Consider the following 15,642-nt stretch of genomic DNA (forward strand, 5'->3'; position numbering starts at 1 on the left):
GCGGAGGGATGGCCATTTAGACTTACACACACTGTGAGTGTGCATGTGTGTACGTGTGTGTGTGTGTGAGAGAGAGAGAGAGAATACAGTTGAGTTTGTGCAAGTGAAATGACACCGAGGAGCCAGGGCTCCATTGCTCGTGTGCCAGGCAGGAGGAAGAAGAAATTAGCAGGTGCTGGTGCTACCCTTGCAGGTCAGTCTAGAAGGCCACTAGGAGCACAAACACGGCATTGCAAGACTAACAGTAGTACAATGTGACACAGGGGGATGGAGTCCACAGGAGCGAGAATTAGGAAAGGCTCTTTAGAAAATATGACTCTAAGCTGAATCTTCAAAGAAATGCCCATGCCAATCAGAGGAGGGAGAGGGAGGAAGAGCGTTCTAGAGCATTCTGGAGGGGAGCTGGCATGCGTCGAGGCAGGGAGGCTGAAAGTGGCACATTTGGGACCCACGAGTTGTCTGGTACAGCTGGTGTGCAGTATGGGAAGGGGGGGCGGAGCATAGGGCGAGAAGGCGCTGCAGAGGTCAAGGGGCCACGCTGCAATGAGCTCCCTTCCAGCAAAGGGGCTAGGACGTGAGGCTGTATGTGGCGGGGCTGCACAGGAGGTTTCTAAGAAGGAGAGAGACGTGATCATGAGACCGACGTGCATTTTTATCGAGGTCTTTCTGTCACTATGGAGGATGGATTAAAGCAGGCTGAGAATGGCGTCAGGGAAAGTAGTTAGAAAGAAATTAGGCTATTGTAGGAGAGAGAGGAAGAGAGAGAGGGATGGCAGCACCAGCCATGGAAAGGAGGCCAACAGCCAGATCCCATTCACTAACCGTTTACCCTGTACCTGGCAGGAGCCGAGCCCTTGCACACATCCCCTTGCGTCTCCTGCCCACAACCCTATGAACCGGGTGCTGCCAGGTCAAGGCATCCCCGTGACCGTCACATGAGGGCCTCGCCCACGTCACGCCAGGTCCAGCCCTCACCCCCGCCCCCTTGGCTGCTTTTCTGGCTCCTGAACACATGGAGCCCTTGCTCACCTCAGGGCCTTTGCAATCTCTCATCCCTCTGCCTGGAACCTCCTTCTTGTTCCGATGGCTTGTTCTCATTTTGGAGGTGCAGTTCATGTGCTACTTTCACTCACTAGGAAGTAGGTCCCTTCCTGCGTCAGCCTGCTTGTTTCCTTCACAGCACTTAGAATCTCTAATTATCTTATCTGTCTACTTTTTATTGCCTGTCTCCTCCTTCTAGAATACTCCATGAGAGTAGGGGCCTTATTTGTCTTATTCACTATTATATACTTATTCACTATTATTTCTCAGTACCCAGCACAGTGTCTAAGTGCTCAGTAAATATTTATTGGGGTAGGGGGAGGGATAAATTAGGAGTTTGAGATTAACATAGACACACTACTATATATAAAGTAGATAACCAACAAGGACCTACTGTATAGCCCAGGGAACTATACTCAATATTTTGTAATAACATATAAGGGTAAATAATCTGAAAAAGAATATATATAGATATATATTCATATATATACGTATATATGTATATATATATATCTGAATCATTGTAAAGCAACTATATTTCAATAAAAAATAAAATAAAATAAATTTATTGAATGAATATCCATTTTACAGATGAAGAAAATAATAATGATAATAACAGTAAAAACAATAAAAACTAACACTCAAAATATGTGCTGGGCACTGGTCAAACTCATCTAAGCCTCACAGATTTGATGTAAATATCATTATTTCTCCCATTTTAAAGATGGAGAAACAGAGGCTCCCACATTTAGGTAACTTGTCCAAAGTCACAAAGCTTGTAAATGGCAGAGCAGAGATTCAAATTCAGGCAGTCTGGCTCCAGGGTCCCGCTTTCAACATCTATGCTGCACGGCTACTCTAAGACTGGGCTTTCCAGTCGTCGGGTCACAAGACTGGCGATGGAGGGGCCAGGATTCCAACCTGGTTCTCTCGACTCTGGAAACCAAGCTCCAGGGCTGGAGGGATGGGGGTGGTGAGAACTGAGGAGAGAGAAGCCGGCCGGCAGGTCTAAGCTAACAGAGGGCGCTGTTGATTGAGGGGCACAGAAAGGCGAGCATGGATTGAATTCTGAGCGTGTAGAATTCCAGGTGCCCGTTGCATGCACTCTCTCCTTTACTGTGCTTCCGGCTTTTGGAGCAGGACACGTCACTCAGCCCCTCTGATCCCATCCTCACACGTGTAAAATGTGAACTTAGATACCGAGCCAACAGGATTCTTGCGACGATTAAACTGAGATAATGCAGACCCATGGGCAGATGTTCAGTAAACATTACTCTCCTGATCTTTTCTGTACCTTCGGCTCGCACGGAAAAGCCAACGTTTTCAGGAAAATGGGCTAAGTATCCAGATGACATAAGGAACAAGAGAGAAAATTCCTGGGTGGGTCCAATTATATAATCATTCCCCAAGCTCAATGAGACTTAGAATTAGCTAAGTTTCATCTTCTGAACACTTGCTGTTATTGCAATAATCAAATGAAGAATTCATAAAACTAGGTTCAATTTAATCTAAGCTTACCACATAAATCTTACCTCTGCTTCCCCCTACTTCCCCGTAGATGTTTCTTTCATTCTTTTTTCTTTTTTCTTTTGGCTGCGCTGCGCGGCTTGCGGGATCTCAGTTCTCTGAACAGGGATCGAACCTGGGCTCCGGCAGTGAAAGTGTCGAGTCCTAACCACTGGACGGCCAGGGAATTCCCTCTTTTCATTCTTATTTCTTGCTAGGTATATGCAATATTTGTCTTTGGACAAGCCACTTATTTTAATCTTAAATTTCTCATCTGCAAAATGGGAACAACAGTCCTCCCCTTAAAGAATTCTTATAAGAATTAAAGGAGATAATGTGTTAGAAATTCCTTTGCAAACTAAATACTATCCAAATGTAATAATAATTATTAAAAAGAAATATAAAGATATATTTGTATGAAATTATGAAATTTATATTAAATAATTAAATTATTTATTGATATACTTATTATTTATATCTATAAATATAAATAAAATATAATTTTATTTAAAATGTTTTTATGATGGACTTCCCTGGTGGTGCAGTGGTTAAGAGTCCGCCTGCCAATGCAGGGGACACGGGGTTCGATCCCTGGTCCAGGAAGATCCCACATGCCGTGAAGCAACTAAGCCCGTGCGCCACAACTACTGAGCCTGCGCTCTAGAGCCCACGAGCCACAACTACTGAAGCCTGTGCGCCTAGAGCCCGTGCTGCGCAACGAGAAGCCACTGCAATGAGAAGCCCACGCACTGCAACGAAGAGTAGCCCCCGCTCACCGCAACTAGAGGAAGCCCGTGCGCAGCAATGAAGACGCAACGCAGCCAAAAATAAATAAATTTATTTTTAAAAAATAAATAAATTTATTTTTAAAAAATAAATAAATTTATTTTTAAAAAATAAATAAATTTATTTTTTAAAAATAAATAAATTTATTTTTTAAAAATAAATTTACTTTAAAAAATAAATAAATAAAATATTTCTATGAGGGAAGAGAAGTATGCTTATTGAGATCATGCCTTTTCCACAATGGTAATTTAATTAGTCTTCTCCAAGTTATAATTGCCCAAGTGCTGAAAACTGTGTATCTCATTAAATCTTCTCCTTCTAATCCAGGTGGAGATGCTTGCTGAAAACCCCCCTGCCTGCAGGACCCGGAACCACCTTGCAGTGGGCGTGTGCTTTTGTCTGGCAGGCATCACGGCGAAGAACCATCCTTCACCATAGCTTGCCCTGAACTTTTAGCTCTAGGGTGAAAAAGTGACCCAAGAGAGGCTGGTCAGTATTCTTCCTACCCCTGGTTTGTTTAGGGATAGGGATTTGGACCAGGCAGGACCAATCTGACGACTTCCCTGAACTGTTGCTGGAGCTATGAGGAAAAAAACCTTTCTTTTCTCTCAGGAGTGCCAGCTGTGAGAAGCAAGCAGCTGGAGCTACTTCTGAGCCTCTCTGACACCATGTGGGGAGGACCAAACTGAATAAAGTCAACCCAGAGACAGACAGACAGACAGACAGACAGAGTGACCAGTTCAGACCAAACTGGGACTTCCCTGGCTTTAGCGTAGAAGGTCCTATAACCAAGACCCCCCTCAGACCTGGGCACACAGGGACGGTTGGTCACTTCACAGAGACAAAGAGTCCCACATATACCGTTCCAAGCCTTGATCCAGCTTTACTCGGAGGCCCTCCTTGGGCACCTCAATTCTATGACCCAGTAAGTTCTGGGGTCTGTTTAAGCAACTTTGAGTTGTGTTTCTGTCACATGCAACTCAAAGAGTCATAACACATGCCCAAAGAATGTCCACATATAAGGCACAAAGTTAAAAAAGCAAAAGAAATCAAAGTAGGAAACAAGCTATTTTTAGCATTGAAACACGAGGAAATGTGATCATGAGGTCCTTTCTGAAGTTGAGGTAATTTATTTGACAAAGGGGCTCCGGAAAAAAAAAAAAAAAGAAGTATACAAAATGGAAAAAAGAAGAGGCAAATGAAAACATTCTTAGGGAGCAAAAACCTCATGGCATGAGAAAGGTCAGAGAAACGCATGAGCAAAACTCCAAAAGAACACGCTTAGGCAGTGAGGGGAAGAAAGTAGCTGAAGTCAAAGCATGGAGCTGTTTTGCCTTTTCATTAGAGACAGACCCACCGTAAAGTGGGACCAGAAGACAAGTGAGCCACGGAAGCGGACAGTGAAAAAACTAGACCAGCAGAGCTTTCTGCAGATCCTCAACAATTCCACAAGACTTAAAGCCAAACATCTCAATGGTCTCTGGCACTCCGCCCTGGGGCAGGGAGGCCAAAGAACATGCTACGGGAATAACCAGAAAACCTAGAGGAAATGAGCTTTTCTTAAGGTGACATACAGCAGCGATTACAAAGATTGGAGAAGTTAGAAAACCTCAGCGTGCACCAGAATTCGTACAGCGTGCATATGACAGAGCCTCATGCTGACCCTAACCGTAACCCTCAAGCGCTATAGGATGAGTGAGAGAAATGTGTGCTCCCGAAGGGTTTCCTTTGAGAATATGGCCAGAAGGGAGAAATCTAGACAATCCGTCTGTACACAGCCACACAGGATGGAATGAAAACCACTCTTTCTGGCCTTCCCTGGAGAAGGATGTGAGACTGGGGCCCCCAAGGAACATGGCCCGGCACCATTTCCAATTGTAATGCAGTTTGGAAAAAACATAAGTGTTGAAAACCAAGAGAGAAGTCATTTTCTCAATAGAAAGACAACATGAAAACAAAACAAAACAAAACAGTGTGAAGATATGTGATTTAGTCTTACCTCTGTGAGTATACTTTCTGTTGAGTCTCACTTTATTTATTTATTTATTTGCCGTGCAGCGCGGCATGTGGGATCTCACTTCCCCAATCAGGGATCAAACCCGCACCTCCTGCAGTGGAAGCACGGAGTCCTATCCACCGGACAGCCAAGGAATTCCCGAGTCTCACTAATTTTAAACTATTCTCATTTTGTTGTCTGATATCATCTAGTAACAGGGTACTAATCATGTTCTTGGCCTCAGTCCTCTTGTGGGTGTTTCAGGGAGCCTGATATGGCTGTGCAGGGTCTTTCTAACACAAACACTTAAATTTAGGATGTTTAGGATAAAAACAGAAGGAAACTTTGAGGGAGGTAAGGAACGGCACCATCTGAACTTGCACATTTGCGAAAATGTTTACGCTGTATTTACCGAAGGACTTTTCCCCTTAAAACATGAACACTGAAAACAGAAGACGTGATATGGTAAAAGGTTGTCTGGTAATAAAGAACCAGATTCACGCACCAAATCCTAAATCACAAAGAACGCTCAAGTGGAAAACGGCTGGAGGGACTGGAGCATGTGACTGAATTTTGCATCGCCTTTGAAGATGGGGTGGTCCATCACTGGAGCTAGAGCATGTGATGGCTTGTTTTCTTTAAATCACTTGTAATTCAGGAAGGGCCCACCTACAAGCAGGATATCTTCCTGCTTGCTCCCTGAACCAGGATGCCATCTGGAATGTAAGAGAGGAAGGAGGCAAGACCCTAGGAAATGTCATGTTATCCTGAAAAACATCCCTTGCAGAATCAGACCACTGAGGTTCCCTTAGTGGAGTTCTCATCTCCGATTTCCTACAGGGGTAATGAAAGGCATTTGCCAAGGCTAAGGGGCAACAAGATTGATGGAGTCTAGACTCACCTCTATGAGTATACTTTCTATTGAGTCTCACTTTATTTATTTATTTATTTATAAATAAAAGCATTTTGGCCTTTCTACAAATTCTCGACAGCTGCATGCTAGGTGTTTATGTGGTTCTGGGTATTGTGTCCTCTGCAAAGAAAGGCATATGTAGGAACAAAAAGGATCTTGCCTCCTGGGGCCCTTAGTCTGTAGCTGGGGAGATTGGAGATTCCAAGAGGCTATTTATATGGGGTCATACTGTCGCTGAGAGAGGGTAGAAGCCAGCGAGTCACCCCACAAACCTACAGCAAAAATGGTCTCTTCTCCCGCCTTGTCTATTTCACCAGGGCTGGAAAGGAGAAGGGGGTAAGGAAAAAAAAAATGGGGGGTATGAGATTAGTTTTCCTCGATTTTGTTAAATTGATTTGACATTGATAAGACTGACCATCCTTCTGCAAACCAAACAGACATTTAACACTAACGCAAACCCATGTTTTTCTTTTTTTAAGGAACGACAATTCAGGCTTTTGTGAAGTTACGAACTGCCTTCATTTTAGTATGATACTATGGAACCACAAGGCTAGTATCAAATCTTTATAAATCCTAAGGGAATAGTGAAAATAGAAAGGGAATAAATGTTTAAATATGAAAATCAGCCTCTAATTACCTAATGCTCACCGATTAGTTGCCAATGATGGAAACAACAGATAAAAGGTGAAAAGATGGCCATAGGAAGAGGGAGGTCAAGAGAGAGAGCTTGCACAGTTCGAGGGCAAGCCCTGTCCACCAGGCCAGTCACCCTGGGATTCAGAGACCAAACACGGTATTTTCCAGAGAATGCTGGCATGTTTATCGCCCAGCAGGCCCCACCCTGCAGCCTGAGAGCACCTACCAGTATTTCCAACTTGGCAACCCCCCAAAAACCAGAACAATGATTGCTTTTCTCTTGCTATAATAATGCTGTCGAGTTCATCAGAGATCCATTTTGTATTTTTCATTGAGTCCAAAGCATGCTGTTTCCTTCAGAAGAAATCCTATCATGTTTTATACAGTTTTAAAAATAATTGATCTGGTCCATTAGTACAGGTAGAACTGTTTTGATGAGAAAGGAAGGAGCTTCTCCTGGAATCTCATTATTTATCTGAAGTTAAAATATATGTATTTTTAAAACTTTACACCTGTGATATAGTACATGCATGAGTCTAAATATTTCTTTGCTCACTGGGTCTTAGGGAGACAGCTGTGGTGCCATAGTAAAGTCTCATGCTTTGCCAGTTATTCATTCATTCATTTTTATTGAGCATGTACTATGTGTTCTATGCATGGAGGATACAGCAGTTAACAAGATAGAAAACGACCCAACTTCACGGAGCTAATACAGAGGAGGCCAAGAACAAATCCATGCAAGTAAGTAGATAGGATATTCCAGTTGATAATAAACTCTTTGAAGGAAAAAGGTGGGGTGGTCAGCTCAGCTTCTCTGAGCTGTTGACCTCTGGCTGATAAGAGGGAGCCTGTGAAGGTCTGGGGCTAGGCAGGGGAGTGGCCAAGGCAATGGCCCTGGGGTTACAGCAAGTCTGACAAATTTGGGGGTAAGAAAGAACACCAGTGGGGATGTAGAACAATAATACCGATTGTGGTTAAAGATTTAATAAGATGATGAATGCAAAAGAACACAATGAACTGCAAAGCAATACCACTAAAAGGTATTATTTGGCTTGGTTAGAATACTGTATTCTAAAGAACGTCATTCTTTAGATGTTTAGAGTTTATAAAGGATGCAGGAGAAAACTATATATTTCAGTTTTCATCTTCTACTTCTAATAAAAAGGAGCTGGCTCTCGAAAAGCCCTTTCAAGGATGGCACGTTGCCTTCACGTGAAATAGGAAATCCCACATACCTGGAATCCTATTGAGCGTCACCCAGAAATGTTCATCCGGACTGAAGGTGTCTTTGGACCACTGGAGCAAGTCAAGAGCCCGTGGGTCATGGAGAACAAAGTTGGTAAACTCTCTTGACAGGGCAACATAGGCAGAACCAAAGTAAATGGTGAGATTGTGGGGAGCAGGCCGTTTCAATGCTGTGGTTCTTATCACATAGGAAAGCTCTTTGCCCAGGTGCTCTCGGTGGACATATTTAGTCCGTCCAACTGCGTGCGCTGGAGGCAGAACCCCTGGGGTGATGTTTTTCCCTTTAAATCCTTTCAGATACTGAACTATCTCCCTGTTGGTTTTCAGGGGGAAATCTTGCCCACAGGTGTTGATGGCGTACTTCCACGGAACGTCCAAGGCTGCAAGATCTTTGATGCAGTGCAGGTCAGCCTGGAGCCTGGAAATCCCACCATAGACCACGGGTTCCATCTTGGAAGCCAGAAAAGCATTTGGGAAGCAGCTCAGTAATTGCTTCACTGCATCTTTAAATTCAACTGTCGCTTTCTCATCCACGTGAACACAGTAGATATTCTGAGGCATGTAAATAGCTCTGAAGAGCCTTGCAAAGGTGTCGAAATTGTGATGGATGACCATGATATATGCCAAAGGAAATTCAGCTTCTTCTTTAGATAACGGCGCCGTGATGTAGTGGCTTTGAGTCAAGTATTCCTTGCAAGAGGACGTCTCATAGATCATGAGTTTGTTTCTCCAGAGGAAAGGTGTTTTGCCATTGATAAAGGATATGCAAACTTGACTCAGCATCGAAGTGTCCGAGTTATTTAGCCTCTGGAAGCCTTGCTCGCCCCCAAAATTGAACACGTAGAACACGATAAAAATGATTACACAAGAGACAGAAACTATAAAGAGGTAACGCATCAATGAAGGCATGCCTCCAAGAGGAGATTTCAAAGACCGTCAAAATCTAAGTCCTCTCCCAAACTTACTTTTTTCTCTGAGTTCTTATTTTGGTGCATACTCCAGTAACTCGTGCCCTGAAGGAGACACGGTGAATTCATTCGGTTTCATCCCGGGAATCCAGCGGCTGGCGCACTCCCCATGCTGAGAGTAGCTACTGAGCCCGCCTCGCCCTCTGCCTTTCAAACCGCCTTTGTCTACATCCCGGTAGCAGGTTGCTTACGCCCAGCCTTTTTCCCTCCCTCTGGCTCCCAGCTCCCAACGGCTAGCTGTTTCACTAACACTCTGGCTTTAGTCTCCTTTGCCCCTGCAGATTTAGTTTCTCAGATCTCTTTTCCTTCATTTTCGGAGGGCTTTTTGCCCCCCTCTTGCTACTGTCATTCAGGGCATGAATACAGTAAGAACGAAAGTTGAAATGATGCGTTCTGGCAGGCGTGCCGTTTCCTGCTAGTCATCCGACAGGCTGCGGCACTCGCCCCGCCTTGTTGCTCATGGCAGTGATCCACAGCCTGGTCCCTCGACTCTTCGACCACGTTCCACGGGGTATAAGGTTGCCTCCGTTCGCAGACATGCCGCTTTGGTGAAAAACTGACTGAAGGGACGAGATCGAAAATTTAAAAAAACCTCACCCACCGGGCTCTTTTGTAATGCTTTCTAGCCCCGCCCTACCCTTTTGCTTTTTCTTTTTTTGGCCCTGCCGCGAGGCATGCGGGATCCCAGTTCCCGGACCGCGGATTGAACCCGAAGCCCCTGCAGTGCAAGCGCGGAGTCTTCAGCCCTGGACCGCCAGGGAAGTCCCCGGCCCTCTCTTTCCTAAAACAAGAGCTTACCGGGGTTCCAGTCCTAGGGGATCTGAAAGTGCAGGGCTCTGGGTCCTGTGACTTTGAGATTGCGTCGTGACAGCCCCTCTCCTCCCACCGTGGTGCTTATCGTAAGGATTGAAACGGAGCAGGACCCTGTGGGGTCCTCCCTGGTACAGATTCTTTCCGTGCCCCCCGTTTCTTGTTTGTAGGAAATAGGCTTCCTTCAGGCTCCTGGACGTCCCCTGAGCTTCAAAGGGCAGATTCAAACAGTTGCTAATCAGGGAAGGGAGGGGATGCAGAAACAAGGGAGGAACAGCCTAGAAACAATACTGCGGCCTTGGGGCAGCGTCCTGGTTCCTCCTCAGGGGATACACACAACAATATCTTTGAGTTCTTCTGCGGGAACTAAGGCCTCCACCCAGGTGGAGGATGGTAACTTCAGGCTGAGCCCAAGATCCCTGGAGCGCCGCCCTGCTACCTCGCCACCAGCCGGTCAGAACAAAGTCACAAGCCCTGTAGCCCTCACCCCAAATTTTGCCCATTAAATACTCCCCCCAAAACCGTCGGGGTTTTAGAACACGAGCCACCCATCCTCTTTGTATTGGCATCTTTACAATAAATGCTGCACTTTCCTTCACCACAACCCGGTGTCATTAGATTGGCCTTACTGCCCGCCGGCGAGAGGCCCTGAGTTTGATTTGGTAACAGGATGTTGGGGTCCAATGAACAAATGCCAAGCTACATCCCCTGATTTAGATGAGACCTTAAAACTTCACCGGAAAGCACTCGAATCCTGGCACAAATGATGTTCGGATAAGGGCACCTAGAGCGCATTCAGGTTTTCACTACCCAGAGAACATCATCTAATACTCAGAGAAGTGCTTTATACCTGCCCGGTTAAGCCTGTCAAATCACCTAGGAAACGAATGTTGTTTTCCCCTATTTGTAAATAGCAGAGTTTTGGCTGAAGAGCATGAAGCTCTTTAACTTACAAGGTTCTCATCTTCAACCTTTTATTTTTCCGACCAGCTTTTTTTTAATACAGATCAACATATTTTATTTATGATGGCTTCTAACATACCCATACAACTACTTCATGCCTTCCCGTGTCACCTCCCCTTTGAAGTGAACGTAACCCCCCTGAGCCTCCATCCTGTAGCAGTAACTCACTATCGGAGACTGAGCACCCACCCACCCCCGCATGAAGAAAAAATGTCCTTTAATGCCCTTTCTCTCCTCCCTTTTGAAAAGTCTCTACCCTGCTATTAATGAAATTAATAGAACAATATGCTTATTCCTTGTTTTCAGCAGAGGTAGGAAAACCGATGCTAAGCCCCCTTGATTCAAGGCACCCTGCACTTCAGCTGAATGACACATCACCTCCTGAACCGCGGTATGTTTTCATTCTAGCTTTTATTGCTCCCATTTTTCATTATTCCAGCTGGTCCATTATTTTTCTCTCTCCCTTACTAAATTCTCCTCATTCTCTAAGACCCATCACGAATAAACTCTACATAGAACCCACCTTTGGCTTTTTATGCAAAGTGGAAGAAAGTAAATGGAGCCCTTATCTGGACAGAGCAGATCAATCTAATTCTTAGTGTTCCCATGGAGCAAAGAGAATGACTCTGAAAATGATATGATAATGAATGATAATGGTAAATGACAAGACGATGAATGATAACGGAAAATTCAATCCCAAGCTTCTTTTTTTTCCCAAATAATACCTTTAAATATCAGGTTATAGTCTATCCTATTTCAAGACAACAGAGAGTAATTTCTGTATCTAGTTTGGCAAAGACTTTTTGGCTTAGAGTGAATATTAAAATATTTTAAATATTTGCAGTTTGACAAAGTGTTCAGATACATGACAATGAGGCCAACAGAGTCTGTTTACATTAATATTTCCAACTGGCCAACAACAAAGGGGTTCAGATTTATGGTTCAGCTCGGGACCAACGCTCGAGGACATCCGCCGCCTCCATGCCGAGTTTGCTGCTGAACGAGACTGGGACCAGTTCCACCAACCTCGGAACCTCCTCCTGGCCTTGGTGGGGGAAGTAGGGGAGCTGGCAGAGCTCTTTCAGTGGAAGCCGGATGAGGAGCCTGGGCCCTAAGCTCCAAGGGGGAAGGGCTTTTTTGTATGCACAGCGCCCGGCACATCCAGGCCTGTCAATGTCTATTGGCTGTTGAATGAATTGTCTTGTCACTGGTGCTGCAACCATTTTCCCATTTTTTTTTTTTTTTTGCTGCTAAAAGCTTTATTGTTTCCATTTGGTCCAAGGCTTGGGAGAGGGCTCCAGGGTGGTTAAAAAGCTGCCTAGTGGCTGGCAGAGAGGGGCTTCAGGCAGAAGCCCTGACACCAGAGGGCTATAGAACTAAGATTAACTTTGCATGTATTAATTTTGCATACATCCATGTATGTCTTTCTGTAGACTGATTTGTATTTAATAAGGAAACATATACAGTGAGGGAACCTGGGTTATGCGTCCTGAATAAATCACCTGTTCTTAAGTTTCAGATTCTGCAAAATGCGGGAGGATCTCTTTCCGAAAGACACGATTCAATCAAAAACACTGCTACTGTGATCACGAGGTGGAATAACAGTTTTAAAGTGTCTGAGAGAAATATATGACTCATTTGTTTATCCATAAATACTACACCAAACATTCTTTCCACTCCTTTCTCACCTTACCAACACTCTGTGCCTACTGAGTTTAGGACCATATATGAGTAAGAATTACTCCAGCCTTCACGGAAACTTTGGTATAGTTGGGGAAATAAGACAGAAAACCCAGTGCAGTGAAATATTTGAAGTACAAGAATAAAAATGTCCAAAGTACAATGATACCCAAGAAAAGACTGATCAAATGATTGACACACTGTAAGGTGTGGTGCCGGAGAGCACAGATCCAAGGGCCAGACTCTCTAAGGTCAAATCACACGTCATTGCCTATTGCTTCCGAGTCCACAGGCAGGTTGATTCATCTCTCTGTGCCTCAGTTTCCTCATCAACAAGATAGAAATATAACAGTGCCTACTTCATAGGTAGTTTTTGTGTGGTTTAATATGAATAAGGCACTTAGAACAGTGCTTATCACATAGTAGGCCTGAACTATAATATATACTAGTTATCACCACCACCACTTCCTCCTCCTCAGTTCTCCTGGGGATGTGAAGGGACTCAAAGAGTAGTGAGGTCTTCAAAAGAGGATACTGATTGAGCTGAGACATAAAAGATAAGTAAATGAAACAGCAGAAACACAGGCGCTATCAGGAAGAGCACTCCATATTTGGGGGGGAAGTAAGAAAAGCCAACTGACTGAAAATGCAAGTTTTGAAGATGAGCGTACTGGGAAAGACAGGGCATGAGATGAGGCTTGGATATGGAAGATCCCGGTATGTCATGGTCAGGAATTTTACTTGACAGAGGGGAGCTGCTGACTCTAAGTGGGAAATACCATGTTCAGGTATGACTTTAGCAAGTTGACTTAGCAGATGTGAAGAAATTGCAAGGTGGAATGGCAAGAGTGGAGATGGAGAAATCATTAAAAGATAATGTTCATGACCAGCAATAGCAAGAGCTCCAACTGAGGCAGTAGAAACACAGAAAGGAGAAGGATAACAGACCAAGAAAAAAAGAAGGAAGAAGAATCAACAGAATTTGGTTACTGACTGGTTGAGCGGTCCAAGAGGATGCCTGGGGTTTTAGTTGAAAGGACTTGACAAGTTGGGAGTAGAGGAGTTGGGCTTTTTAGGTCAAGATAATAAGCTCAATTTTGGATTATCTTGAATTTGGGACTTTGTTGGCAATCCCAATTTGAGTTTTCCAGGAAGAAACTGAATGCATAGATGTGAAATTCTAAAAGACCTGTGGGATCTGTCCGACCAGGGATGGAACAAGTGCCCCCTGCATCGGAAGCACAGAGTTTTAACCACTGGACTGCCAGGGAAGTCCCAATAGTCAATACAATTTTAACCTCTAATGGCAGGAGAATTTCCTAGGAAACCTAGTCTGACTTTTCATGGGACTGGGGAGGTGGGTCATTGCAATGTAATGTAATGTAATGTAAAGTCATGTTGATTTCGTGGAGTTTTTGCTTCATAGCTACTTGTTCTGTTTACTGATCACATCCAAAAGCAGACTCATTTCCTTCCCCCTCAAACCTGCCCTTTCTCCTCTGTCGCAGCCTTGAGGGGCCTTACTCTTCTCCCTGTCACCTAGGCTCAGTCTCTAAGTTCTCCCTCTTCCTGACCCACTGATCATCAAGTCCTGGAGATTCAAATTCTGCAATACCTTGCGTCTGTCTCCTTCTCTCCATCCCTCCTACCCCTCCCTCGTCGTGCTCCAGAATCTAAGCTCCAAGAGGGAAGGGCTTTTTTGTATGCACAGTGCCTGGCACATCCAGGCCTGTCAATGTCTACTGGCTGTTGAATGAATTGTCTTGTCACTGGTGCTGCAACCATTTTCCCCTTTTTTTTTTTTTTTGGCTGCAAAAAGCTTTATTGTTTCCATTTGGTCCAAGGCTTGGGAGAGGGCTCCAGGGTGGTTAAAAAGCTGCCTAGTGGCTGCAGAGAGGGGCTTCAGGCAGAAGCCCTGACACCAGAGGGGCTCCTCAAAGGCCACTGGGCTCCGGAAGCTCCTAGTCATGCTTGAGGGTGAGCCTTTCAAAGAGATACTCGCCCAGCCCAGCCTGGGGACCAGCCAGCCTGTGGAGGTTGGTCAGGTGGTCACCCATCTTCTTGATGAGTTTCACCTCCTCATCTAGGAAGTGGCTCTCCAGGAAATCGCAGAGGTGGGGGTCTGTCCAGGCAGAACCCAGGGCATGCAGATCCAGAAGGGCCTGGTTCAGGTTCTTCTTCATGTTAATGGCAGCTTCCATAGCGTCCTGAGTTTTACCCCACTCATCTTGAGATGGCTTCTGCACGTCCTGGAAGAGGGCGCGGCCGCCGCGTTGGTTTTGCATTTTCAAGAGACGTTCAGCGCTTTCGTGCTTCTCTTCGGCCAATTCGCGGAAAAAGTGGCCCACGCCCTCCAGAGCCACATCGCTGCGGTCGAAATAGAAGCCCAGAGAGAGGTAGGTGTAGGAGGCCCGCAGATGCATGTTGACCAGGCGGTTGACGGCGGCCTCCACCTTGGTGGAATAATTCTGACGAATCTGGGAGCTCATAGTTGACCGGTAATAAGGAGTTCGGCTCAAAAAATGGTGTTGGCTGGTCCCGGTGACCGAGGATAGATGAGTGGCTGACTCCGAAGGTTGGAGGGTGGTCGGAGGCTGGAGAAAAGGGCGACCCTGGGTCTTTTTTATACAAAAAAGTTTTATTAAGTACAGTTTCATATTTAGAAGAGCATCCAATATTACAATGTGATTGGATCTTTAGGATACATAATTTATTCTTAAAATACACAAGTTATATACAGACACTGGAACACTCAGTCCCCAAAATACTCAATAAAGATGTCTGGGTGACATTTATAGAACTGAGCTAGCAATTTTTTCTTCTCTTTGGCAGAAAGTTTTGAATCCTCATCAATATTTTTTAGTAAATTCATTAGCTCATCCTTGGTTGTCTTCCTTGTATGGTCAGAATAATCACTTTGATCAATTCTCTGGCAATAAATATATCCTGTGTCTCTGTTTGGATCTCTTTCCTTCTGAATGTCCATGAGCTTAACACTGACAATTTTATGTAGAGTTCCAGGAATCTTAAAATCTTAAAAACATCTTTTTGATCATCCATTAAAAAGAGTACCAGAAGGGCTTCCCTGGTGGCGCAGT

The 15,642-nt window shown here is 44.7% G+C and overlaps 1 protein-coding gene and 1 pseudogene across 3 annotated transcripts in view; both read right to left on the reverse strand.

Moving 5' to 3' along the window:
- Positions 1-15,642, reverse strand: part of GCNT2 (glucosaminyl (N-acetyl) transferase 2 (I blood group)) — a 121,041-nt gene that overhangs the window by 45,304 nt on the left and 60,095 nt on the right. The window contains exon 1 of one of the 3 annotated variants that reach the window (XM_068557383.1): positions 8,114-9,490. The exons of the other annotated variants lie outside the window; for them this stretch is intronic. Within the exon in view, the coding sequence (XP_068413484.1) occupies positions 8,114-9,032 (919 nt within the window). The 5' untranslated portion in view covers positions 9,033-9,490. Of the gene's footprint in view, positions 1-8,113; positions 9,491-15,642 lie in introns of those variants that run through there. 3 annotated transcript variants of the gene reach the window in all.
- On the reverse strand, positions 12,116-15,126 carry LOC137773042 (ferritin light chain pseudogene; annotated as a pseudogene).

Source organism: Eschrichtius robustus, chromosome 12, assembly GCF_028021215.1.
Source record: "Eschrichtius robustus isolate mEscRob2 chromosome 12, mEscRob2.pri, whole genome shotgun sequence".
Lineage (NCBI taxonomy): Eukaryota > Metazoa > Chordata > Mammalia > Artiodactyla > Eschrichtiidae > Eschrichtius > Eschrichtius robustus.